This window comes from Hyperolius riggenbachi, chromosome 5, assembly GCF_040937935.1.
Source record: "Hyperolius riggenbachi isolate aHypRig1 chromosome 5, aHypRig1.pri, whole genome shotgun sequence".
Classification (NCBI taxonomy): Eukaryota; Metazoa; Chordata; class Amphibia; order Anura; family Hyperoliidae; genus Hyperolius; species Hyperolius riggenbachi.
In genome coordinates, this window is record NC_090650.1 from 393441068 (window position 1) to 393467366 (window position 26299).

Below are 26299 nucleotides of genomic sequence, written 5' to 3' on the forward strand. Positions count from 1 at the left end.
CAGGCGTACTGCTCCAGGTCAGTGTGACCCGGAAGTAGTAAAAGCCCCAGAGATGTTCGCCGGGGCGAACAGTTCGCCACATCTCTATTCATAAAGTGTTTTAATAATGATCAAATTTCTGATAATCTCCCCTGAGGAGATGGACTAGTCCAAAACCTGTCAGACATTTTTACTACCTACTGTATGTGACAGTGACACAGTAAAGTAATTTATAGTGCATTTTACTCTGGGACAAATGTACCTTTTTATGTGTGCACACAAATGTATTTATTTATTTTGCTATAGTGGTCCTTTAAGGTTTCTTAAAGGGATACCGCTGTGAGAGGGATATGGAGGCTGACATACTTACTTCCTTTTAAACAATACTATTTGCCTGGCAGCCCTGCTGTTCAGGGCCAGATTTGGCCACTGTCACCAGCCGCCCCCCTTTGGTATAGGTAGCAAGGTGTTCCCTCCAGTATTGGTAGCCAGATAACCCCTCCCCCTTCCTTCTAGTATAGGTAACCTGATGACCCTCCCAGTATAGATAGCCAGATAACCCCTCCCCCCTTTATCTCCAGTATAGGTAACCAGATGACTCCCTTAATCCCTCCTTTTCCACACCCCTTCAGTATAGGTAGCCAGCTCACCTTCACGCCGCAGCAGCCATCCGTGTCACTTATTTCCCCACTAGTCTCTAGTGCAGAAGTTTCCTCTTCCTTCCTGTCTCCAATGCTGCCAAGTACATAGCCACTGGACACAATGCAAATGTGCACAGAGAGCAAGGTGGCCACTGCACAGGCAGTTAGCAGCAGAGTACCGCAGTCAGGCGCTCACCTGATCACCCTGCATTGCAGCATTTGCAAGCTTGCAAATTCTGCACCAGTTTAGCCTGCTGCTTTGGTGCCCTTCCTCCTGTGGTGCCCTATGCCTTGGCCTTGGCCTAAATCCGGCCATGCTGCTGATCCTGTGTCTCTAATACTTTTAGCCATAGACCCTGAACAAGCATGCAGCAGATCAGGTACTCTGACTCAGCTTACTGGATTAGTCATATGCTTGTTCCAGGCTTTTGACTCAGACACTACTTATGCCGGAAGATCAACAGGGCTGCCAGGCAACTGGCATTGTTTACAAGGAAATAAATATGGCAACCTCCATATCCCTCCTTCCTTTCTATGCTGCTATATGCCACATTTCCTATAATCTGAATAGCAGCTTGAACTATACTGGAGTGTGCTAAAAGAAAAAAAATAAGAAAAATGAACAGAAGGTAAGGCTGTTTAGCATGCAGCATTACATACTGGTTCTCTGCAATGTCTATTCCCTGCCTTGCAGATTGTGTGCCAGCCGACAATCTGCAGATTAAAGTATCATGTCTGTGGGTGTCTTACAGGCTCTATACCCAACAATGCCCAACGATTGGTTATTTCTCATTGGCTGAGGCTTTGAAGTCTCAGCAGCTCCAGCCAATTAAGCCAGTCAGCATGGTAGCAAGCAGTGTATTACCATCTCTGTGTTCTGACTTAAAGTGAATGTGTAGAGGATCAATGCGTACGAGGAGTCCACTGTTATTTCCTGAAAGTGACGTGTTTCATAAAAGAATCCGCAAAATATGATATATACAATATACCTAGTATTATAATCTGTAGAGAGACTAGCTAATAAAATATAACTTTTATTGATGAGTTTAAAATAGAGAAGCTACTGATATTGATACGTTTTGACTATCAAGAGAGGGAGGGGTAGGGCCGGATTTCTGGAAAGGCCACAAGGTCCGGGCCTTGTGCGGCAGCTAGCCAAGGGGCTGGACATGGAAGAGGGATTGTTGCATACGGAAGAAGAGGCTGCAAATGGAAAACAAAGGTTGCAAATAAGGAGCAACACATGGAAATAGGCAACTGCTGCCCAAGGGAACTGTATAGCGAACACGTTGTATCCAGCGCAAGAGATGTCGGAGCAGCCAGCACCACCACAGACCGTAATAGGAATTACGGCTATAGCGGCGCACAGTGAGTAACTTCGGCGCCGTCAGAAGACAGAGCTGAAGTTATTTTTAAAAGACTGTAATTAGCAATTTGCAGTAGCTGGAAGCCGAATTGCATCATTCCCCACCATCCATGTGGACCTGGAGGGGGAATAGTAATTAACGCCGCCGGGACTTATGCAGGAGCAGGGTGAGCCATATATACAGGCTGTATCCTGTGCCCAAGTCTCCCGTGGCGATTTCATAAGTACTTACCGTAAAGAACAAGACAAAGTATAAGTCCGGCCTTGGGGAGGGGACTCAAAAACGTATATGATCCACCTATGCAACTAGTCAGTTATCTGCAGGGATCAAACCCTCTCACATTCTAACAATGACTTGTTGGTACATATAAGGAATAAACCCAAAAACCAAACCTTCATGTTTCACCCCCTCACTGGAGGTCTTCGTCAGGGGAAAAAAGTGCCTAGTGATAAGGTGCCAGTGCTAAATACAAAAATATATTACACATACATACCAAATAGAAAAATAACAAATAGCCTTTCGGCTCAAGTGATAATTTAATAGCTAGTCTCCTCCTACAGATTATAATAGTGTGTATAATGTTTCATAAAAGCACAGATCTTATGTCTTACCTTGAAAATATTTTTTTGTCTCATAATTTTAAAATCAAGTCTGATTGTTGGCTTTCATATATTCCTAACTCAGCTCCAGCCTCTGAGGACACATGCTGTCTTCTCTACACTAGACAGCATGAGTCATCAAAAGGGTGGGGTGATGAGCAAAAATGATAGTCAGCTGTGACTGACTACTGTAGTTCTTGAATAGAGCTGCATTTTTCATGTGGCTGGATAAGACAAATTTAATATTTCCAGGCTAGGAAACATCATCAGTGCTGTGTTAAATATTTCTTTTTCAGGATATAATGCATAGATCTACTAGAGTCACTTTAAGAGGTAGCTTTGGCATCATGCATTGGAGGCTCAGACGTCTGTGATTTTGGGCTTAGGGAGTCATCTTGGAAAGGCCTGAATCCTACATTTTCTTTGTGCATAGCCTAGAGCCCATTGTAGACAAGGACGTTATTGTATTCCCCTCCAGAGATTGGCATTAGACTTTAGGAGGTACAAAAGGATGTTATATATACCAGTGATGGCTAACCTTGGCACTCCAGCTGTGACAAAACTAGAAATCCCATCATGCTTCTGCCTCCCCGAGTTACGCTTACAGCTGTCAGCGTATTGCAATGCCTCATACTGTAGGACTTGTAGTTCCACCACAGCTGGAGTGCCAAGGTTAGCCATCACTGGTATATACAGTACATTTACAGGACAACGATCATGTAAAATTTAAAATACATACATATAAAATGCATACTTCTCCCAGAGTAAATTGCAATGTTCATGACATTTTTCCTTTTTTGCTGTCACTGTAGGTAGTAAAAAGCTGACAGATCTGACAGATTTTAGACTAGTCTAGCTCCTCATGAAATATTCTCAGTATTGACATTATTCTATATAAAAGCAATCCTTGGAAATAATCTATACAAAGATGCCAGCCAACCTCCCTGTTTATTTGCAGAGTATTTTGCTAGTTGTACTGGGATACTGCCATTCAGTCAGGGTTTTTGTAAATAAAGAAATACCTAAGAATTCCCTATAAGGAGATGGACCAGTCCAAAACTTGTCAGATCTCTCTATTTTTTTTTCTTATTACAGTAGGTAGCAAAAAAGTAATTTACAGTGCATTTTACTCTGAGGGAAATCTACATTTTAAAGGGGAACTGAAGAGTGAGGTATATGGAGGCTGTCATGTTTATTTCCTTTTAAGCAATACCAGTTGCCTGGCAGCCCTGCTGATCCTCTGCCTCTAATACTATTAACCATAGCCCCTGAACAAGCATTCAGCAGACCAGGGGCCCTATGCAATTACCAAACTCGCCAGCGCTAAGTGCTGGCGAGTTCTTAAAATAGGCGTCAGCAAGGTCGCCTAATGCAATTGCATTTAACACCCCCCAGGGCGGAAAAGAACTCGCTTGGGCGATATAATCGCCCAGCAAGTTCCTTTCCCCTATGCAATTGCATTTTGCACCTACCGGGAAGCGATGCTTCCCGCCAAACATAGGTGCTAACTTTTCACCTGCTCTGAGCAGGCGAAAAGACCTATCGCTGCTGTCAGCGGGCTGATTTTGGCCTCTGGGAGCCTCCTTTACTAAGGAAACCCCAGATGCCAGGGATTTACATAGGTAAAGGAGTCAGCTTTGACTCCTTACCTATTTAAAATGTTAAAAAAAACATACCTCCATCGTTCCCGTCTCGCCGCATGTCCCACGCCGCTCCTCCGCTCATTCTTCCTCCATCTCTGTTTATTCTCGGAGCCGGCAAAGCATCTTTGAGTCTCCCGCCGGGGCTCCTCATTCGTCCACTAGGTGGCCCAATGAGAATCATCCTGATTCTCATTGGTCCAATTAGAATCAGGATGATTCTCATTGGACCACCTAGTGGACGAATGGGGAGCCCCGGCGGGAGACTCAAAGATGCTTTGCCGGCTCCAAGAATACTCACAGTCACAGAGATGAGCGGAGGAGCGGCGTGGGACATGCGGCGAGCCGGAACGATGGAGGTATGTTTGTTCAGAATTTCCCAGCAGTGACGAGTGGCAGGAGGCGACGGGCGGCGGGTAAGAGCCTTGCAACGATGCGCGCATCTCCCGGGGAGCGAGGCTGCAGTGGTGTGGTGCTGAAGGACAGCTCCACGGCACTAATGCCTCGCTCCACATCGCTGACCACACAGGAGCATCGCTCAACGAATACCTAGTATTCGCCTGAGTTATGCTCCTTTACGCGAGGACATCGCTCAGGTTAAACTGGCAATTGAATTTGCCGGTAAATACTGAGCGATGTGAGGAGATAAGAAGCTCGCATGTTTTCAGCTTCTTATCTCCTCGAATTGCATATGGCTCCAGGTGTTTCAGTGGTTTAGACTTTAAAGTCAGATCTGACAAGACTAGCTGCATGCTTGTTTCTGGTTTTATTCAGATACTACTGCAGAGAAATAGACCAGCAGGGCTGCCAGGCAACTGGTATTGATTAAAAGGAAATAAACATGACAGCCTCCATGTAGCTCTCTCTTCAGTTCCCCTTTAACCACTTGAGGACCCACCCTTTACCCCCCCTTAAGGACCAGCGCTGGTTTGATTGATCTGTGCTGGGTGGGCTCTGCAGCCCCCAGCACAGATCAGGGTGCAGGCAGGGAGATCAGATTGCCCCCCTTTTTTCCCCCCTATGGGGATGATGTGCAGGGGGGGTCTGATCTCTCCTGCCTGCTGTGGGTGGCGGGGGGGGGACCTCAAAGCCCCCCTCCGCGGCGAAATTCCCCCCTCCCTCTCCTACCTGCTGCCTCCCCCGGTGATCGGGGCTGCACAGGACGGCTATCCGTCCTGTGCAGCCAGTGACAGGACGTCCCCTGTCACATGGCGGCGATCCCCGGCCGCTGATTGGCCGGGGATCGCCGATCTGCCTTACGGCGCTGCTGCGCAGCAGCGCCGTACAAATGTAAACAAAGCGGATTATTTCCGCTTGTGTTTACATCTAGCCTGCGAGCCGCCATCGGCGGCCCGCAGGCTATTCACGGAGCCCCCCGCCGTGATTTGACAGGAAGCAGCCGCTCGTACGAGCGGCTGCTTCCTGATTAATTAGGCTGCAGCTGGCGACGCAGTACTGCGTCGCTGGTCCTGCAGCTGCCACTTTGCCGACGCACGTTATGAGTGTGCGGTCGGCAAGTGGTTAAATGCATTTTAAAGTGGTTCTCTCGGTGTGTGGGGGTTGAAAATAAAACTTACCTTACACTTACCTGGAGCTTCTATCAGCCCCCTGTAGCTGTAATGTCCCTCGTCGTCCTCCTCAGATCACCCATTCCCCACTGCCGGCACCGGGCATTATTCGTCTAACAAGACAAATAATGCACGCTCCCACTCGTGTCATTGCGCCTGCGCAGTAAGCCTCCAATGATTCGTGTGGGAGCGAGCATGACCGCCGCAGTTGGATGAGATGCCGCGTTATGCTGGGAATACATGGTTCGTTTGCAATTATCAATCGAGCCGCTGATGGCTCGATTGATAATTTCAGACCTGTCTGATACCCCGCCGGATCGATTACGCGCTCGATACCGGCGAGGAGAACAAAAGAAGAAACGCACGGAAGATTAGGAAATGCCCGCGGGGACGAGCGGGAATCGAACCGCATGCCCGTGGGGACGAGCGGGGACTTGCCGGTATTGAGCCAGTGGCTCGATTCAGGCGCATAAACGCACCGTGTATTCCCAGCATTAGACCGGGGTCGGCGGCGGGGAATGGCGGATCATTGGAGGACGGGTAGAAGCCCCAGGTAAGTGTCTGTTTTTATTTTCAACACCCCCCAGAGAACCCCTTTATATGTCACTTTTTTGTGTGATAGTGTTCCTTTAAGGACACGTCATATTAATTATAATAACAGAAGGCTTCATGCATTTACCGACACTGAAGGCATAAATGCCCTGTTCATGCCCCCAATTTCAAACTTTAGTTTTGTGAGTGAGAAGCTTCTGATATAAGCAACTGATGTATGTTTCCAGTGGTTAGCTTCAACGCAAAACTCATGTTTCTGCAGTTAGTTTACAGTGGCACAACTTTGGCATCAGTATTGGACAAGATGGCAAGCTGCTACTGCTGCTGCCATAGTTGGGGACATCAAAGTTTGAAACTAGTTTCAACAGAATACCCAAGCAGCTCAGGTTGACTCAGAAAGACAAGTCAGAAACAGGCTGTCTGCATGTTGGGTTGATTTGGCTCTGTAAAATGTATAAGCTATAGGCTTGCTATACACCAGCGGTTGGATATAAGCCTGGCTTCAGGGGCATAAGGAGATAATTTGCCTATTCAGTAGTGATGCATTGTGGGTAATCACAGTCGCTCACTTAAAGCTGAATTATCGCAAACACTGTATTTTTTGGAAAATAAGACTTTTATAGGGAAAAAAGTGGGGAAAAAAGTCACTGCGTCTTATAGTCCAAATGCAGGGAGTACCTGACTTGTGAAGGCCTGCAAATAAGAACCTCCAACCTGCTACAATGTCAGGGACTCCCTGTACTGTGCCGATGCAGAGGAGAACACAGGAGGACAAACGGAGGACACAGGGGGGCTCAAAGGTGCATAGAGGAGGACACAAAGGGGCATAGAGGAGGACACAAGGAGGACAGAGGCAGACACATAGGGGACAGAGGAGGACACAAAGGTGCATAGAGGAGGACACAAAGGTGCATAGAGGAGGACACAAAGGGGAATAGAGGAGGACACAAGGAGGACAGAGGCAGACACATAGGGGACAGAGGAGGACACAAAGGTGCATAGAGGAGGACACAAAGGTGCATAGAGGAGGACACAAAGGTGCATAGAGGAGGACACAAAGGTGCATAGAGGAGGACACAAAGGTGCATAGAGGAGGACACAAAGGGGAATAGAGGAGGACACAAGGAGGACAAACTGAGGACACAAGGCGGCTCAAAGGTGCATAGAAGCGGACACAAAGGTGCATAGAGGAGGACACAAAGAGGCATAGAGGAGGACACAAGGAGGACAGAGGGGGACACATGGGGACAGAGGAGGACACAAAGGTGCATAGAGGAGGACACAAAGGTGCATAGAGGAGGACACAAAGGTGCATAGAGGAGGACACAAAGGTGCATAGAGGAGGACACAAAGGTGCATAGAGGAGGACACAAAGGTGCATAGAGGAGGACACAAAGGGGAATAGAGGAGGACACAAGGAGGACAAACTGAGGACACAAGGCGGCTCAAAGGTGCATAGAAGCGGACACAAAGGTGCATAGAGGAGGACACAAAGAGGCATAGAGGAGGACACAAGGAGGACAGAGGGGGACACATGGGGACAGAGGAGGACACTGGGAGACACAAGAGGTACAAGGGGGCATGAGGTACAAAGCGGGCATAATCCACAAGATGCCCCTTCGCCATGGATGCACCAGGTTTAGTATATATATTTTTGTCCCTGGTTTTTGCCCTCTAAACCTGGGTGCGTCTTATGGTCAGGAGCGTCTTATAGTCCGAGAAATACAATACCTTCTGTTTTAAGAAGGCACTTTACACTGAGTGCTACTTTTAAGTAGGAGGGCTTTTTGGTCTATTTTAGTCCCCTATACTTTCCTAGCTGCTTGGTTATTCTGTTGTACTGGTCCAAGCCCTATACCATAGACTAGAGCTTTATCACTCACTGCCATGCACTAATGAGGACCAACAGTGGGAAACAGGCTGTCTGCATGCTGGGTTGATGTGGCTCTGTAAAATGTAAAGCTATAGACTGGCTATACAACAGCAGTTCTGGATGTAAGCCTGGCTTCAGGGGCATAAAGAGATAATTTGCATATACAGCAGTGATGCATTGTGGGAAGCCACAGTTGCTCACTTACATTTGAATTATCGCAAATACCTTCTGTTTTAGGAAGGCAAATCACACTAAACTAGTTTCAGTGATGCATTTGTCAGTGTTGACAACTTGAACGGGGTAAATTCTTATAGCAATCAGGTTGATAATTTAATATTAACAGAGTATAGAGGCAAGCGAGGCGGAGAGAGACCTTCTCAAGGGCCGGATGTACTTGTCAAACTCCACTGCAGCTCGCTCCCTCTCCCTTCTCAATGCAGCCGGTTGGTGGGCCAATCAGACGTGACCATGTGACACCCACACTAGAAAAACCTATAGATTTCAGACTTCATTTCTCAGCATTCTTGTATTACAGCAGAAAACGTGTCTTGTACACTGGACTTGCAGCTCACAGGAAGCAGTAGTTCAGCAATTGTAGGACCACAAGTCTGCTCACGGGAAATTACTCTTATTTTAATAGTTTATAAGTGCAGGCTAGTGTATATGCATAATGAATTTTTGAGCTTGAAAAGTGCCAGACATAATACTTAGTAATAAATAACCAAGTAAGGCCTCTTTCTGATGAGTGGCTGAGCCACAAGGGTCTTGGGCAGTTAGTATCCTGTCCAGTCACGAGTGATTTTTGGGTGAAATTAAAATGCAGCTGAATAGCAGGGTTTTGTAGCCACACTCATTTGACAGGCATAGGAGTTTACCCGGAGGCAAAAAAACATGGCATGTTGCGTATGGGCATGGCCACGGCCGCTGGCAAAGGACTGGGGCCATATGGCTTGGTGAGAAAAGTTAAGTAGGCCTCAAAAAGGAGTGCTAAAAAAATTAGGTGGTGCCACAAATGTCACATAGTTCCAGTACCCCCAGCTTTTCAGTGCTCACTGGTGCGTTTCTGAATTTCCAGTGCCCTGTTGTGTCCGAACTTGTCTCAAAATGTGTTACAACTTTTTTATTTACCCCACACTGGGTCCTCAGCTGCTTTGTGCTACTTACTAATCACTGATGGAGGCAGTGATCATCTCTGACAGAAACTGTGGCCACCTATGACTGCTGTCAGTTATTGGAAGCCATCTATGACTGCTGGTCAACATTGGGGCCGCCTGTGACTGCTGGACGATATTTGAGGCTCCCTATGACTTCTGGGAAATATTAGGGGCCTTGTATGACGATTGGCAGATATTGGGAGCCACCTATGATGGCTGACCAGTTTTGGAGCCACCCATGAGTGACTGACACTGATTGACCATATGTGACTGTTGGGCAACATTGGGGGCCACCTATGACTGCTGACTAATATTGGGAGCCACCTATGACAGTTGACCTATACTTAAAGCCATTAATTACTGTTGGGCAATATTTGGGGCCACCTATGATTGCTGACAGATATTGGGGGCCACTTACAGTGGCTTGCAAAAGTATTTGGCCCCCTTGAAGTTTTCCACATTTTGGCACATTACTGCCACAAATATGCATCAATTTTATTGAAATTCCACATGAAAGTCCAATACAAAGTGGTGTACATGTGAGAAGTGGATCGAAAATCATACATGATTCCAAACATTTTTTACAAATAAATAACTGCAAAGTGGGGTGTGCGTAATTATTCGTCCCTCTGAGTCAATACTTTGTAGAACCACCTTTTGCTGCAATTACAGCTGCCAGTCTTTTAGGGTATGTCTCTACCAGCTTTGCACATCTAGAGACTGAAATCCTTGCCCATTCTTCTTTGCAAAACAGCTCCGTCAGATTAGATGGACAGCGTTTGTGAACAGCAGTTTTCAGATCTTGCCACAGATTCTCGATTGGATTTAGATCTGGACTTTGACTGGCCATTCTAACACATAGATATGTTTTGTTTTAAACCATGCCATTGTTGCCCTGGCTTTATGTTTAGGGTCACTGTCCTGCTGGAAGGAGAACCTCCGCCCCAGTCTCAGGTCTTTTGCAGTCTCCAAGAGGTTTTCTTCCAAGTTTGCCCTGTATTTGGCTCCATCCATTTTCCCATCAACTCTGACCAGCTTCCCTGTCCCTGCTGAAGAGATGCAACCCCCCAGCATGATGCTGTCACCACCATATTTGACAGTGAGGATGGTGTGTTCAGAGTGATGTGCAGTGTTAGTTTTCCGCCACACATAGCGTTTTGCATTTTGGCCAAAAAGTTCCATTTTGGTCTCATCTGACCAGAGCACTTTCTTCCACATGGTTGCTGTGTCCCCCACATGGCTTGTGGCAAACTGCAAACGGGACTTCCTCTGCTTTTTGGTTAACAATGGCTTTCTTCTTGCCACTCTTCCATAAAGGCCAACTTTGTGCTGTGCGTGACTAATAGTTGTCCTATGGACAGAGTCTGCCACCTGAGCTGTAGATCTCAGCAGCTCGTCCAGAGTCACCATGGGCCTCTTGACTGCATTTCTGATCAGCGCTCTCCTTGTTCGGCCTGTGAGTTTAGGTGTACGGCCTTGTCTTGGTAGGTTTACAGTTGTGCCATACTCCTTCCATTTCTGAATGATCACTTGAACAGTGCTCCGTGGGATGTTCAAGGCTTTGGAAATCTTTTTGTAGCATAAGCCTGCTTAAACTTTCTCAATAACTTTATCCCTGACCTGTCTGGTGTGTTCTTTGGACTTCATGGTGTTGTTGCTCCCAATATTCTCTTAGACGACCTCTGAGGCCCTCACAGAGCAGCTGTATTTGTACTGACATTAGATTACACACAGGTGCACTCTATTTAGTCATTAGCACTCATCAGGCAATGTCTATAGGCATCTGACTGCACTCAGATCAAAGGGGGCCGAATAATTATGCACACCCCACTTCGCAGTTATTTATTTGTAAAAAATGTTTGGAATCGTGTAAGATTTTCGTTCCACTTTTCACGTGTACACCACTTTGTGTTGGTCTTTCATGTGGAATTCCAATAAAATTGCTTCATGTTTGTGGCAGTAATGTGACAAAATGTGGAAAACTTCAAGGGGGCCAAATACTTTTGCAAGCCACTGTATGATTGCTGGCCAATACCGGGAGTAATTAATCACTGTTGGGCAATATTGGGGTCCACCTATGACTGCTGACTAATATTAGGGACAACCTATGACTACTAACTTATATTGGGGGCCACCTATGACTGCTGAATGATATTGGGGGCCACCTATGGTTGCTGGCTGATACTAGTAACCATCAGTGACTGTTAGGCAATATTGGGGGCCACCTATGACTGCTGAAAGATAGTGGGGGACCTTGCCTATTGGGTTAAGTCTAATGTGCAACTACGGTAAATAAAATACGTAAATGCATGTATAAGTACAGTATATTATTGTGTCATAATATAGACCTGCCTGTTTCTTTTCTTTTTTTTTTTTGTAGGTTTTTTATTTCAGAACTGTGACTGTTGTGTGTGGTCAGTAGGCAGTGCCTATCTGCTTGTGTCTTTCTCTAGGAATAGCTGTTATAGATAAAGGGGCCTTACTATAAAGAACTGGCAGCCTGCTAAAGCTCACCCCTTGTTTGTTCTTCATTTCTTTGTCCCTGCTTTCATAAATAAGATTGTCTATTTTGGGGCCCTGTCACACCAAATAGCATTCTTGAGGTTGTTTTTGTTTTGTTTTTTAAAAAAACGCCTCCATTTACTTCCATTAAAATTGCAGCAATTTTTTAAAAAATCACGATTGCGGCAATTTTGCTGCGATTTTTACCACAATTTTAATGGAAATCAATGGAGGTGTTTTTTTAAAAAAAATGAAAACAACCTCAAAAACGCAATTTGGTGTGACAAGGCCCTAAAGCCTGTACAAAGTTTTTTTCTATTTGTTAAAGTGACTGAAATAGTCATCACTTTTATAAGGGATCACAACTTTGATAGCCCCTATTGCTATTAATTATAGGCATGATTGCCACCATAAACAAACAGATTCCCCCTTTATATAAACATGACGACCTTAAGGTTCAAACATGGAATGTTGCCTGGCGGGGATCCTTAACCAATCCCTAGGAAGACATTGCAGGGCTGACACTGTACAGACATATCACCAGCCTGCAGGCTAGCGAACTGTTCTGTGGCTATGCGGGAGGGCAGATGAAGCTGTGCAGTTGTGACCTCGCACAGCAGGCGGGGTGAGTGGAGAAGGTCTCCATTCGCTTCCTGTTGCAGAAATGCAGTTTTAGGGCTTAGAACGGTTATCTCTGGAATAGGCGTCATCATTAGAGATGGGTTTCCAACTGTTCTGGTGATGTCAGTTATTGAATTTATGATGTCATTGTTCATAGATACAGGAAATGAGAGGAGATCTCTCTCAAGGGCTGGGACCCAATAGAGAGATTTTAGCCATTTGGCCCACCATTTCCGGCAATTCCAAAAAGACTTTGCCAATGAAAATGAGTGGTGGTGAACCCACTAGAGTGATTGCGATTAGAGCTAATTGCAGGACATGATTGCCCTCCAATGCAAATGATACAAGCACAGCAAAATCGCTTCTGACTTGCTCTTCAAAGTGATTTTGCAGTGATTTGGGGGCTAAATGTTTTTTCTATTTAAATAAAGTTTAATATACTCACCAGGTGTCCAGATGTCCTGTTTCCGTTCGTAGCCCCGCCCCCTAGCAGAAGAGGTCACAGGTGCTTCTCTGATTGGAGCTAAAGAAGCACCTATGACCTCTTCTGCTAGGGGCGGGGCTACAGGCAGAAGCTAGACATCGGAACACCCAGTGAGTATAATAAACTTTATTTACACACATTTAAAAAACGTAAATCAGAAGCGCTGTAAAGTACTCAGGGCCGGATTTACCATAAGGCACTGTAGGCACATGCCTATAGACGCCTGATGATAGGAAGGCGGCTCACTCTGCTTCTCGAGTGCCTCCCTCCATCCTTCCCTATGCAGAGACCCAAACGCAGTGTAAATTCACAGTTGCGATTGCCCTAGACTTCAGATTGCTGCTAGTGGTTCTCTGCCCTAAAACAGACATCAATACGAAACCTGACAGAGGTTCTCACTCCCTCCCATGCTAACCAAAACGGAGCAAAACGTTCCAGGTGGCCTTTTTCTGTTGATCCGCCTGCCACGCCCTCCACTGTTAACAGCCTGCTGAATTCCTGACTCTTAACTTCACTCTTGCTCTGTGCTGCGTGGGGTAGAGGAGATTTTTGTGTCATGTGATCTTGCTGGTAATAAAGTTACCTTGTCTGCTTGTCCGAACAGGTGGTTTCCCTTTAGTGGGATCACTGAACTGGTTAACAATGTTCTCCAGCCTCAGTCAAAGCAGCAAAATGAAAAGGAGCCTGAGAAGTAAGTAAGCTGCTTTGCCTAGATTAAGTGATGTAGCATTTTGTGCATACTACTACTAGTTAGTATGTGTAGAAATGCTTGTAGATGATTGGTGCTTATTTACATTTTTTTTACCTTTTTATATCTTTATTGATCTTCGCTCCTTTTCCTCCAAATTGACTAAGACATTTTATTAGGAGAGTCTTGCTGGCCCTGCTGAGCTCATTTCACTGAGGTGGGATTTAGAGCAGGGCAGGAAGAAGGGCAAGCTCACTATCCTGATTGGTCCTTCACTCTGCCTTTCTATCCGTGACAGGCATTGCCCTTTAGACTGGCATTACTGTAATAAACGGAGGCTCGAAAAACGTAATTATGCTTATTGGAAGCACCCCTTTGTTTTTCCTATTGAAAGTGGAATTTCCTCTCTATTTTTCTCAAATAGAATCTAAAGATCAGGGGCTTGACTACAAATTATGCGGTTTTCCAGCTAAACTTGGATCGCCCCTTCCCATTATTTCTTCCTCCACTCTGTGGGGAACTCTGCAACCAAGGGGCCATAGCGCCGGTGGTTACATAACAAGGACAGTGGTGGTTACATAACAAGGACAGGCCCTCCTACAATGTTTCCCTATTCACCCTGTGAGGTATTCTACTACCAAGGGGCCATACCACCAGTGTTTATAGTACAAGCACAGGCCCCCATACAGTGTTTCCCCATTCACCCTGTGGGGAGCTCTGCAGCCAGTAGCCCATACCACCCGTGCTTACATAACAAGGACAGGTCCCCTTACAGTGTTTCCCCATTCACCCTGTGGGGAGCTCTGCAGCCAGGAGGCCATACCACCAGTGGTTATAGTACAAGCACAGGCCCCCATACAGTGTTTCCCCATTCACCCTGTGGGGAGCTCTGCAGACAGGGCCATACCACCAGTGGTTATAGTACAAGCACAGGCCCCCATACAGTGTTTCCCCATTCACCCTGTGGGGAGCTCTGCAGACGGGGCCATACCACCAGTGGTCATAGTACAAGCACAGTCCCCCATACAGTGTTTCCCCATTTACCCTGTGGGGAGCTCTGCAGACGGGGCCATACCACCAGTGGTTATAGTACAAGCACAGGCCCCCATACAGTGTTTCCCCATTCACCCTGTGGGGAGCTCTGCAGACGGAGCCATACCACCAGTGGTTATAGTACAAGCACAGGCCCCCATACAGTGTTTCCCCATTCACCCTGTGGGGAGCTCTGCAGCCAGGAAGCTATACCACCAGTGGTTATAGTACAAGCACAGGCCCCCATACAGTGTTTCCCCATTCACCCTGTGGGGAGCTCTGCAGCTAGTAGCCCATACCACCCGTGCTTACATAACAAGGACAGGTCCTCTTACAGTGTTTCCCCATTCACCCTGTGGGGAGCTCTGCAGACAGGGCCATACCACCAGTGGTTATAGTACAAGCACAGGCCCCCATACAGTGTTTCCCCATTCACCCTGTGGGGAGCTCTGCAGACAGGGCCATACCACCAGTGGTTATAGTACAAGCACAGGCCCCCATACAGTGTTTCCCCATTCACCCTGTGGGGAGCTCTGCAGACGGGGCCATACCACCAGTGGTCATAGTACAAGCACAGTCCCCCATACAGTGTTTCCCCATTTACCCTGTGGGGAGCTCTGCAGACGGGGCCATACCACCAGTGGTTATAGTACAAGCACAGGCCCCCATACAGTGTTTCCCCATTCACCCTGTGGGGAGCTCTGCAGACGGGGCCATACCACCAGTGGTCATAGTACAAGCACAGTCCCCCATACAGTGTTTCCCCATTTACCCTGTGGGGAGCTCTGCAGACGGGGCCATACCACCAGTGGTTATAGTACAAGCACAGGCCCCCATACAGTGTTTCCCCATTCACCCTGTGGGGAGCTCTGCAGACGGAGCCATACCACCAGTGGTTATAGTACAAGCACAGGCCCCCATACAGTGTTTCCCCATTCACCCTGTGGGGAGCTCTGCAGCCAGGAGGCTATACCACCAGTGGTTATAGTACAAGCACAGGCCCCCATACAGTGTTTCCCCATTCACCCTGTGGGGAGCTCTGCAGCCAGGAGGCTATACCACCAGTGGTTATAGTACAAGCACAGGCCCCCATACAGTGTTTCCCCATTCACCCTGTGGGGAGCTCTGCAGCTAGTAGCCCATACCACCCGTGCTTACATAACAAGGACAGGTCCTCTTACAGTGTTTCCCCATTCACCCTGTGGGGAGCTCTGCAGCTAGTAGCCCATACCACCCGTGCTTACATAACAAGGACAGGTCCTCTTACAGTGTTTCCCCATTCACCCCGTGGGGAGCTCTGCAGACGGGCCATACCACCAGTGGTTATATACCTCTCAATTCAGATGCATTATAAGTTGGGGAGTAGCCCGTGGCTGTGGTGGGACTCAACTTTTTTCTTTCCCTCTTTTTAGTACAGCCCCCCTTTTTCCCCCAGAGCTGGTGTTTTTTGTCCACCCTTGTTATGGTTTGGGGAGTCATGGGGCCATAATGTTATGGAAGAGGAAGGGGGTCTTATATGATTCCTGGAAGATGGGCCACCTTTTTAGCAGGGCCACATGACATTTAGTTGTGTCCCTGCTACCATAGCAAGTGCAGCCGCCATGACACTCCCCACCCTGTCCCTTCCACTTGCAAAGTATCTCAGTGGTGTTTGGTATATTAAACATCTATTACCTTCTCCAGCATCGCATCCTCTTGTTCTTTGCAGCTGCCCCTCACCCTCACCCCACTGTTACTCCCCTCTGTCCGGGTCCCAGGTCTTCCCACATATGATGTGATGTGACATATGAGAAGATTTGGGGCCCCCTGAGTGGAAGTAAGTGACGGTTGGCAGCTGCACTGAAAAGCAAGAGCTGACACTGGAAGAGGTTATGTACTACTAATCCACAATTGCTATACTACTGTGTATCCAGGCAACAGCAGTGGGTCCAGGGGAGCAGCAATGAGGGTAGGGCTGAATACAGAAGGGGGAGCCTCAGTACTGGATGAAGAGAAGAGAAAGATGCACACACAAATAAACTACCTGTTCCTCTAGTTCAGAGAGATCCTCATGGGCATGGGGGGAGGAGGCGGAGTGATTGTTCCCTCAGCTAAAGCCACGCCTCCCTGTGGACAGGTAGCCTATTGTAGCTTCAGACTGGCAGCTGGGGAGGAAGTACCGGTAAACAGGCAGTAGGAGATTGCTGAGGAAGAAGTGAAAAGCTAGGAATTGCTGCAGTCAGTTATCTTCCCTTTGCAGAGACGGCAACCTTTATTTTTCTTCACATTTTGTCTGCATAACTTATAAAAATGTTTTATCAAATACATAGGAAAAGTTTTTTTTGAACTTGAGCCTTGAAATAGCTGGCAAGGTGATGTGTTCACTTACATATATGAGCAATAGTGCTTGACTGTGAGGATTCCATTCACTCTGTACCTTCTAGTGAATCTAGTACTACCCACAGATCTACTGACTTATGTCTGCTTGTATCCCAGAGGTTACAGGGCCAGACCATAGAGCATCCAGGCTGGCTGTTGCCTTTGCTCACATTAGTCCTACCTGCAGCTCAGTACATGTCACGGGCAGGTAGGGCAACACATTTTATGGCTTTTAAAGAGACACTGAAGTCTCTTTTTTTTTTTACCTTATTTTCGTATCCAGTCCTCTTCAGCATTAAATTCTAAGCATATTCGTTGCATTCCTGCGGCAGAACGATAGATTTATTGCCAAGAAATAGCCCTGCAAAGTTCCACGACTTTGCAGGTCGCAGATTTTGCTGCCCAGGGGAGGCAAAGCTTTGCACAGTAGCTCTTCCTCCTATCCAGTCAATCTCTGCCTCTCCCCGCCCCTCTCAGTGAAAGAAGACTGAGAGGGACGGGGAGAGGCGGAAATTGGTGGAGATTGACTGGAGAGGAGGCAGAGCTACTGCGCAAAGCTCTGCCTCTTCCAAGAAGACAAATCTGCAAGCCCTGGACTTTGCAGGGCTATTTCAGGACAATAAATCATTGTTCTGCCGCGGGAATGCTGCAAATCCGCTTAGAATTTAACCTGCCTGGCGTTCTATTAAGATCGCCAGGCAGGCTGCGGGAGGGTTTTTTTTTAATAAAAAAAAAACTATTTCATGCAGCCAACTGAAAGTTGGCTGCATGAAAGCCCACTAGAGGGCGCTCCGGAGGCGATCTTCCGATCGCCTCCGGCGCCCAGAATAAACAAGGAAGGCCGCAATGAGCGGCCTTCCTTGTTTTGCTTATATCGTCGCCATAGCGACGAGCGGAGTGACGTCATCGACGTCAGCCGACGTCGTGACGTCAGCCGCCTCCGATCCAGCCCTTAGCGCTGGCCGGAACTTTTTGTTCCGGCTGCGCAGGGCTCAGGCGGCTAGGGGGGCCCTCTTTCGCCGCTGCTCGCGGCGAATCGCCGCAGAGCGGCGGCGATCAGGCAGCACACGCGGCTGGCAAAGTGCCGGCTGCGTGTGCTGCTTTTTATTTCAGCCAAATCGGCCCAGCAGGGCCTGAGCGGCAGCCTCCGGCGGTACTGGACGAGCTGAGCTCGTCCAGACCGCCCAGCAGGTTAATGCTGAAGAGGACTTTTTAAAAAAATAAGGTAAAAAAAGAGACTTCAGTGTCTCTTTAAGGGGACACTATCCTGAAACTGTGTGTGCATACATATTGACTGTACATTTAGGGTAAAATGTACTATATTTGACTTTTTGCCTGTGTAGTTGGAACTTACAGTAGGTAATATTAATCCTTAGCTGGCTGCAGATAGTGGCCGTTGCTCTGTTATTTTGCTAACTCATTGTATTAGATATGTGATATATATAATGTAATTGTTATTTAAGCACTGTGGCACTCTAGCACTGGGCAATTATCACTCCTGACGAAGTTTCCAATTAAGGAAATGAAACATGTTGAGTTTTGTGTAGAGGTATAATGTTTTCAATGGGAGTTTGGAGGATGGTCTTTGACCGCAGATACTAACCTCCTACCCATGTATCACATTTTATTCCAATAGTTGGCAAATTAGGTCCTTTTTTAATAGCAACTAATAAAAGTACATTTTTAGTCCTCTTCTACAGGGTATTTGTGGGTTTAAATTATAGAATCAGGCGTGTTTTTTTGTTTTTTATTAATCTGAGACAGCTCTGAACCTCTCCACATGGAGGGGGGCTTTCTCAGGATTCCCTTTACATTCAAAAGCACTCTATGGACAACCGAAATAGCTTGCAACGCTTAGGCTATAGCTGCAATGCTGTAGTGCACAGTGATGTACCAGTAATTCAGGTGCCAGCAGGGGAAGCTGTCATTCGGCTCGCCCTGTGCCCAACTGCCCGGTGGCGTAATAATCGGTATGCCTTGACAGAGTGATACAATCCAACTAACAGAATAGTGGCATGCGAGTAGGCAGGCTGGATGCCAACTCTGTATATGACTTTCCCAGGGAAAGCTTTTGAAAGACATAATGGAAACTTTGAGAGCCTGTCAATTTTGGACAGTTTCCATCTTGCTACCTTTGACCTCCTGACATAATTTCCTCCCTGACTCTTTTTTCCCCTCTTGCTAATTGTGTATTCCTTACACACCCTCCTCTCAGAGTCTTCAGACACTCCCACCAAGATCTATACTAGGAAGTGCACTGTCTTATGTCATTAGGAGGGGAAGTAAAGGGAAGAGAAGGAATATATTATAGATAAAAAGACTCCTCAGCACGCAACTGTTTGGCAATGGCAATTAAAGGGCCAGTGCTCCTAAGATATAGGATAACTCCAAACCATAACAGCAGAAAAAGTTTTGAATGTAGAATTAGCATTTTTACCACTTAATACACTCAGACCAGTTGCTGTTGAAATTTTATTTTTATACATACAGGGGCGTAGCAATAGGGGGTGCAGAGGTAGCAACAGCATCGGGGCCCTTGGGACAGAGGGGCCCTGAAGGACCCTTCCTCAACCACAGTATTAGCTCTCTATTGGTCCTGTGCTCATAATAATCACTTCTATAGATCCTTTGAAAAGTAGTAATCATTAACAAGCTGTTCCCCTTCTTGCACCTATGACACTGTAGCTGCCATTGGCATGTTTTGGTGCACCATGTCAATTGTTATGTATAAAGTGCTTGGGGGGTCCCAATGTAAAACTTGCATCGGGGCCCACAGCTCCTTAGCTACGCCAGTGCATACATATGAGGCCTACATTCCTCCCAGAACAAAAAGCAATATAAATAACTTTTCTCCTATGTTGCAGTCACTTACAGTAGGTAGTAACAATCTGACAAGTCCATCTCCTCATGGAGGGTTCTCAGTAGTAACATTATTTACAAAAAACATTTATTGTAAAAGATCTATACAAAAAGCCCGGCACCAAATTTTAGTAAAAACAATAGATTTTCATAAGATTTTTGCAAAAACGAGGACTTTCTCCAAAATGTCTTTTTTTCATGCCCATTGACTTCAATGCATTTTGTGAAACCGTGTTTGTGCATGGCCCTTGATGTCTGTATTCAAAAATGCATTTGAGGAAAATATATATTTGCATGCCTGTATATTTTCGCATGTATTTTCATCTTTGCAAAAATGTCTGTTTTTTTCACTACCATTTGTTTTCCTGATTATTCAATCTGACAATGTGACAACTTCACAAAAATAAATGGCAAAAATAAATATGGCCCTATTCGCTCATTACTACTGTGGCGCTGCCACTCAGGGAACGAGGCAAAAATGGCGCTGGAGATTCAGACGCAGCCGGTGCCGCCGTAGGCCACAATTTAAATTATGGCTATAGCAGTGCTCAGTCAGCATTTAGCCAGATGCAGCCTTCCCCCTCCCCAGCATAGGTAGCCACAGGAGCCCCCAATATTAAGTAGTCAGATGCAGCCCTCCCAGTATAGGTAGTCACAAGAGCCCCCAGTATAAGTTATCCACATTCAGCCCCCCCCCCCCCCGAATAAGATGCCCCCCAGTACAGGTAGCCAGAGAGCCCCTACCGCCCCTCCCTTGTAGGCAGTCTGAAACCCCACTGAGAAGGTAGCCAGGGAGGCCACTTTGTAGGTAGCCAGAGAGCCCCCCATTTAGGTAGCTAGAGAGCACTTCCTCCCCCCGGTTTGGTATCCAGAAAGGCCCCCCCCCACACACACACTTTTGGTAGCCGGAAAGGGGGGAGGGGAAGTGCATGCAGAGAGCACAGCAGGAATGGTTATGTTAACTCACCTCTCCGGAATCTACGCGCCACATTTACTTCCTGGTCCCTTGCATCGTGTCTCACTGGTAACAGCACCTCACGCTGTTACTGTTACCATAAGACGGGATGCAATGGAGCAGGAAATACATGCAGGGTGTGGATGCCATAGAGGTGATTTAACGTATCCACTCCAGCTGCGCACTGTGCATGCGCTGCTGCACCCTGGGCCGTGCCCAGCCCTGACCACCCCTGGAAACAGACATGTGTGAGAGACATACAGTATGGAGGCCAACATAGCCTGGCTTTCCTGCTGATCATCTACCTCAAATACTTTTAGCTTTAGACCCTATACAAGCATGCAGCAGATCAGATGTTTCTGACAAAAATCTGACAAGATTGGCCACATGCCTGTTTCAGGTGTGTGATTCAGGAACTACTGACCAGAAAGATCAGCAGGGCTGACCGGCAACTTGTATTGTTTTAAAGGAAATAAATACTGTATGGCAGCCTCCATATCCCTCTCACTTCAGGTTCCCTTTAAGATAAGCAGAACAGTTCATAAAAGAGACATTGATCAGGCCTCCACTGTGTGTGGGGGGAGAGGTGCACTTTAATATTGTCCAGAGTCCCAGCAGGGAGCACACAGAGGGAGTGCATTCATTCATAACTAATTAAATGAATTGCATGTGGTTACGACAGGGAGGTGTTGCCAGCTAATGGATTAGGCATCTTTTTTTGTCATTCATAAAAAGGTTCCGGCATCTGTTAGTGTCAGTATAAGGACCATACCAGGTCTAACAATATCAACAAAGGAAGTGGCCATCTGTTCATAGAATGTGTAACTTATAGCAGGCTGAGGACTCTGAGCTGCCTGTTATTCTCAGTTTCGTCGGGTGAGGTCTACCACAGGCTGCAAATGACATGTACTCTGCAGGTGGGGGGTGGACTGCTGCGTCTCTCCAGCTCGCTATTGATTAAAACTCTCCTTTCTCATGGACAACATTAACCTGATGGAAGCAACTAACCAGAAGGGAAATACATAGTCAGTGTAACCCTTGATTTTCCACACCAATATTGGTTTTGTTACGTAAACATTCTGCAGGGTTGTGATAAAAAAAATAGCTTCTCATTGCTGCCCCCTGCTAGCCAGCAAGATGGACCTAAGCTGAACCCTGCTAGCCAGCACAATGGACCTAAGCTGAACCCTGCTAGCCAGCAAGATGGACGTAAGCTGAACCCTGTTAGCCGGCAAGATGGGCATAAGCTGAATCCTGCTAGCCAGCAAGATGGACATAAGCTTATCCCTGCTAGCCAGAAAGATGGGCCTAAGCTAAATCCTGATAGCCAGCAAGATGGACATAAGCTGAACCCTGCTAGCCGGCAAGTTTGACCCAAGCTAAACCCTGCTAGCCGGCAAGATGGAACTTAGCTGAACCCTGCTAACTGGCAAAATGGACCCAAGCTGAACGCTGCTTGCCAACAAGATGTATCTAAGCTGAAGCCTGATAACCGGCAAGATGGACCCAAGCTGAACCCTGCTAGCCGGCAAGATAGGCCCAAGCTGAACTCTGCTAGCCGGCAAGATGGGCCCAAGCTGAACTCTGCTAGCTGGCAAGATGGGCCCAAGCTGAACCCTGCTAGCTGGCAAGATGGATCTAAGCTGCACCCTGCTAGCCAGCAACATGGACCTGACCTGCACATAGTTACAGTAAATACAAGTGGATGTGATGTCACAGGGTGCTATCAAGGTGGAAATCAAATCAAGATATGTGCGACCTGCCTGTTAAACTGTATATGAGCTGTCACCGTATACAGAAAAAAACGTGAACAACAAATTTAACCAACAGTAGGCTAGGGTAACAGATTACCCCAATCCACCACCACACACACCCCTGAATGGAATAAGGCTGTCTCCCTGGGGCCCGGATTTCCTCCAGAGTGCACACAGGGAATGTTCACACCTGTCCAGCCAGTGCGCTCCTCCTTTCTTCCTTCATTGCTCTTCAGACCCCATACTCGCTGCTGCCTTCACCACCGGCATGTTCATACTTGCGTAACATGACAGCGGGTCACAGGGACAGACGGAGGTGGCAGGAAAGGGTCAGTGCACTGGCTGGACAGGTGAGAACATCCCTCTGTGAGAAGGCTGCAGTAGATCACAGCCGAGGGGGAGGGGCACCATTGTTTTAAGGGGTGGAGAGTTGGAGACCTGGTGGGCTAATACAGCCAACTCAGTTTGCCCCATGATAGCATCAGCTGTTCTGCTCTGTGTTAACATCGCAAAACAATTATTTCACTATATCAATTTAGTAGTAAAATGTTGGTAAATTTACTGATATTCCCCTACCATTGTTTCCTGCGCCCTTTCAATCTAATTTTTTGGGGGGTTTATGCCACGCCTACTGTATACTGGCGTGCAGCACTTTTAAATGTACTCAGGCAGAGGCGTAGCTAGGGTTTTCAGCGCCCGGGGACAAAGGACTCCCCTCTGGACAAAATGGGTGTGGACACATCAGAATGTGGTCATGGGTGGAGTCAAATGTTGTTTAGGATAGCCATATGTGCCCCCTTACACCATCCAGATAGCCAGATGTGACCCCCTTTAAATAGCCAAATGTGCACACCTTTAAATGGCCAGATAAGCCCCCCTTCCCCCGTTAAGATAGCCAGATGTGCCCTGCTGCTGTTAATGCTTCTGCACTCCTCTGCAGGAGGGGGCGGGAGAGAAGCGGGGGCACTTTGGGCAGTCGGCGAGCAGCCTCTCATGCACGTGGGGGTGCAGCGGCCATGCTGACTGCCTTCACAGTGCTGTGCCTGGGGACTTATGTCCCCCCTTGCTCCCCCATAGCTACACCTCTGTACGCAGGAGGTGGTGCTTCCATAGGGTCATTCTGGGCAGTTGCCTAGGGCTCCAAGACAAGACCCTTTGGGGCCCCACAAGTCATGGACTGTAGAGGTCACACATTTATGGTCAGAGCACAGTGGGATAGTAAGGGTCCCCACACTCGTTTCTGCTCAAGGGCCCCACCTGCGGCTGAAGTGTACACCATTCATTCTTGTTTGCTATAGAGCTGCACTGACGATTTTTCTGAACAAAAACAAAAAAAGGCATTTCGTACTTAAAGTGTAAATGACGACAGTCCCACTTTAATATTAGCGGCCCTATTGTCTTCCTGCTCATTTGCCCGGACATGTGGAATTAATAGCCAGATTAATTGACTGAGCGGTGTGTGAAGTTCTTTGTAAATAATAATTACCGAAGCGCATATTTTAATTATTTTAGCCGGTTAAGGATGTCCACATCCATGGCAGTCATTTTTTATGAGCGATACGCAGGCGTTGGGGAGCGGATCTGCCCCGCACGGATTCCCATTCCCTGGCTTTCCCCGCGCTGCATGCAACACAACCGCAGTGCCAGGGAAAACAAAGGCAATCGCTGTCACAGGTCCAATCAGCGGAAAATCAATGTGTCTCCATCTCAAATCATCGACAATATTAAAGACAAAATCATTCTACAAATGGGCAAAGCCGTTTATGTTCCTCGCTAGCGGGTAGAGCGTGGCTTAACTCCTCAGCTGCTGGAATTCCATCCTGATCCATCATCTCTTTGCTTTTTGATTTTTACAATTGGACACAGTGGTATAGAGGCGGTAGATTGGCGGCTCGTAGTATTGCACTGAACCACTACTGTAATACGATTATTTTCTGGTGAAAAGCTGCGCCACAGGTTTCTTTGCCTGGAATGACAAAATGGCCAGAGGTGCCCCTGCGGGTCCCCTTTAGGGTCCATTCACACTAGAGTGATTCCCTCTAATCGACGAAGTGCTAGCGCTTTTTAAAGCGATAGCGCAATACTAACTTAACCACCTTAGCGGTATGGACGAGCTCAGCTCGTCCATTACCGCCAGAGGGTGCCGCTCAGGCCCTGCTGGGCCGATTTTGATAAAATAAAAAGCAGCACACGCAGCCGGCACTTTGCCAGCTGCGTGTGCTGCCTGATCGCTGCCGCGAGCAGCGGCGAAAGAGGGTCCCCCCAGCCGCCCGAGCCCTGCGCAACCGGAACAAATAGTTCCGGCCAGCGCTAAGGGCTGGATCGGAGGCGGCTGACGTCAGGACGTCGGCTGACGTCCATGACGTCACTCTGGTCGTCGCCATGGCGACGAGAAAAGCCAAACAAGGAAGGCTGCTCATTGCAGCCTTCCTTGTTACTTCTGATTGCCGGAGGCGATCAGAAGAACGGATTCGGAGCGCCCTCTAGTGGGCTTCATGCAGCCAACTTTCAGTTGGCTGCATGAAATAGTTTTTTTTTAATTTAAAAAAAACTCTCCCGCAGCCGCCCTGGCGATCTCAATAGAACGCCAGGGTGGTTAAAGAGACACTGAAGCGAAAAAAAATGATGATATTATGATTTGTATGTGTAGCACAGCTAAGAAATAACACATTAAGATCAGATACATCAGTGTAATTGTTTCCAGTACAGGAAGAGTTGAGAAACTCCAGTTGTTATCTCTATGCAAACAAGCCATTAAGCTCTCCGACTAAGTTAGTCATGGAGAGGGCTGTTATCTGACTTTTATTATCTCAACTGTTCCTGGACTATTTACTTTTCCTCTGCTAGAGGAGAGGTCATTACTTCACAGACTGCTCTGAAAGACTCATTTTGAATGCTGAGTGTTGTGTAAACTGCACATATTATAGAATGATGCAATGTTAGAAAAAACACTATATACCTGAAAATAAAAGTATGAGAATATTTTCTTTGCTGCTAATCTTCTAGTAATTATTCATAGTACACAACCAATTCACTATATCGTATTTTTTTTTCGCTTCAGTGTCTCTTTAATGGCAGTGATCTCACTGCCACGATTGCCGCCAATCATGGGCGATTCAAGATTAGTGGCAATCGCAAGCGTGATGCATGCAGTATTTTACCGCAATTCTGGAGGGATTGCGATACAGTGCTTAGAAAAGCACTGATCAGGATTGCTCAAAAATCGCGAGAGTGTACAGTGAATTTAGTACAATAATCACGGTAAAGTCACCTGCACAAAATGCTAGCGCTTTGTTTTGCAATTACTAGTGTGAATGGACCCTTAAATACATTGAGAATTAGTCCACAGTGCTCATTTGCATTGCAGACAAATTCTTCATGTCAACTCACTGCCCATACAGTGCTATGGACTTCTTCACAGGACTGCGTTGTACCTGATTGCATTATTCTAACTCGCTGTATGTAGGTTTTGTACTAAAATCTATATCCAGTCTCCATTGCAGCTCACGCTCATTATACTGCGTGAGTTATACAACTGACCACTTTGAACCTAGTCTGAAGGTATTACATTTTCTTATTGGAGGATAACCGGTGAGGTTTCAGGGTGGAAAGAGGCATTTAAAGGACCACTTCAGCGGAAAAAGTAAGCAGTTTTAATCTGACAAAACGGACA

General features: G+C 47.0%; 1 protein-coding gene and 1 long non-coding RNA gene across 47 annotated transcripts in view; one reads left to right on the forward strand and one right to left on the reverse strand.

Moving 5' to 3' along the window:
* The window catches only part of LOC137519099 (uncharacterized), a 52009-nt gene extending 35234 nt beyond the window's left edge, over positions 1–16775 (reverse strand). Inside the window, exon 1 of the long non-coding RNA XR_011020965.1 lies at positions 16724–16775. This is a non-coding gene — a long non-coding RNA (uncharacterized lncRNA). The remainder of the gene's footprint in view (positions 1–16723) is intronic.
* RIMS2 (regulating synaptic membrane exocytosis 2) overlaps positions 1–26299 on the forward strand; it is an 816797-nt gene that overhangs the window by 96147 nt on the left and 694351 nt on the right. For 38 of the 46 annotated variants that reach the window (XM_068237786.1, XM_068237812.1, XM_068237820.1 and 35 more), the window contains exon 3: positions 13585–13671. The exons of the other annotated variants lie outside the window; for them this stretch is intronic. In XM_068237786.1, the coding sequence (XP_068093887.1) occupies positions 13585–13671 (87 nt within the window). The remainder of the gene's footprint in view (positions 1–13584; positions 13672–26299) is intronic. 46 annotated transcript variants of the gene reach the window in all.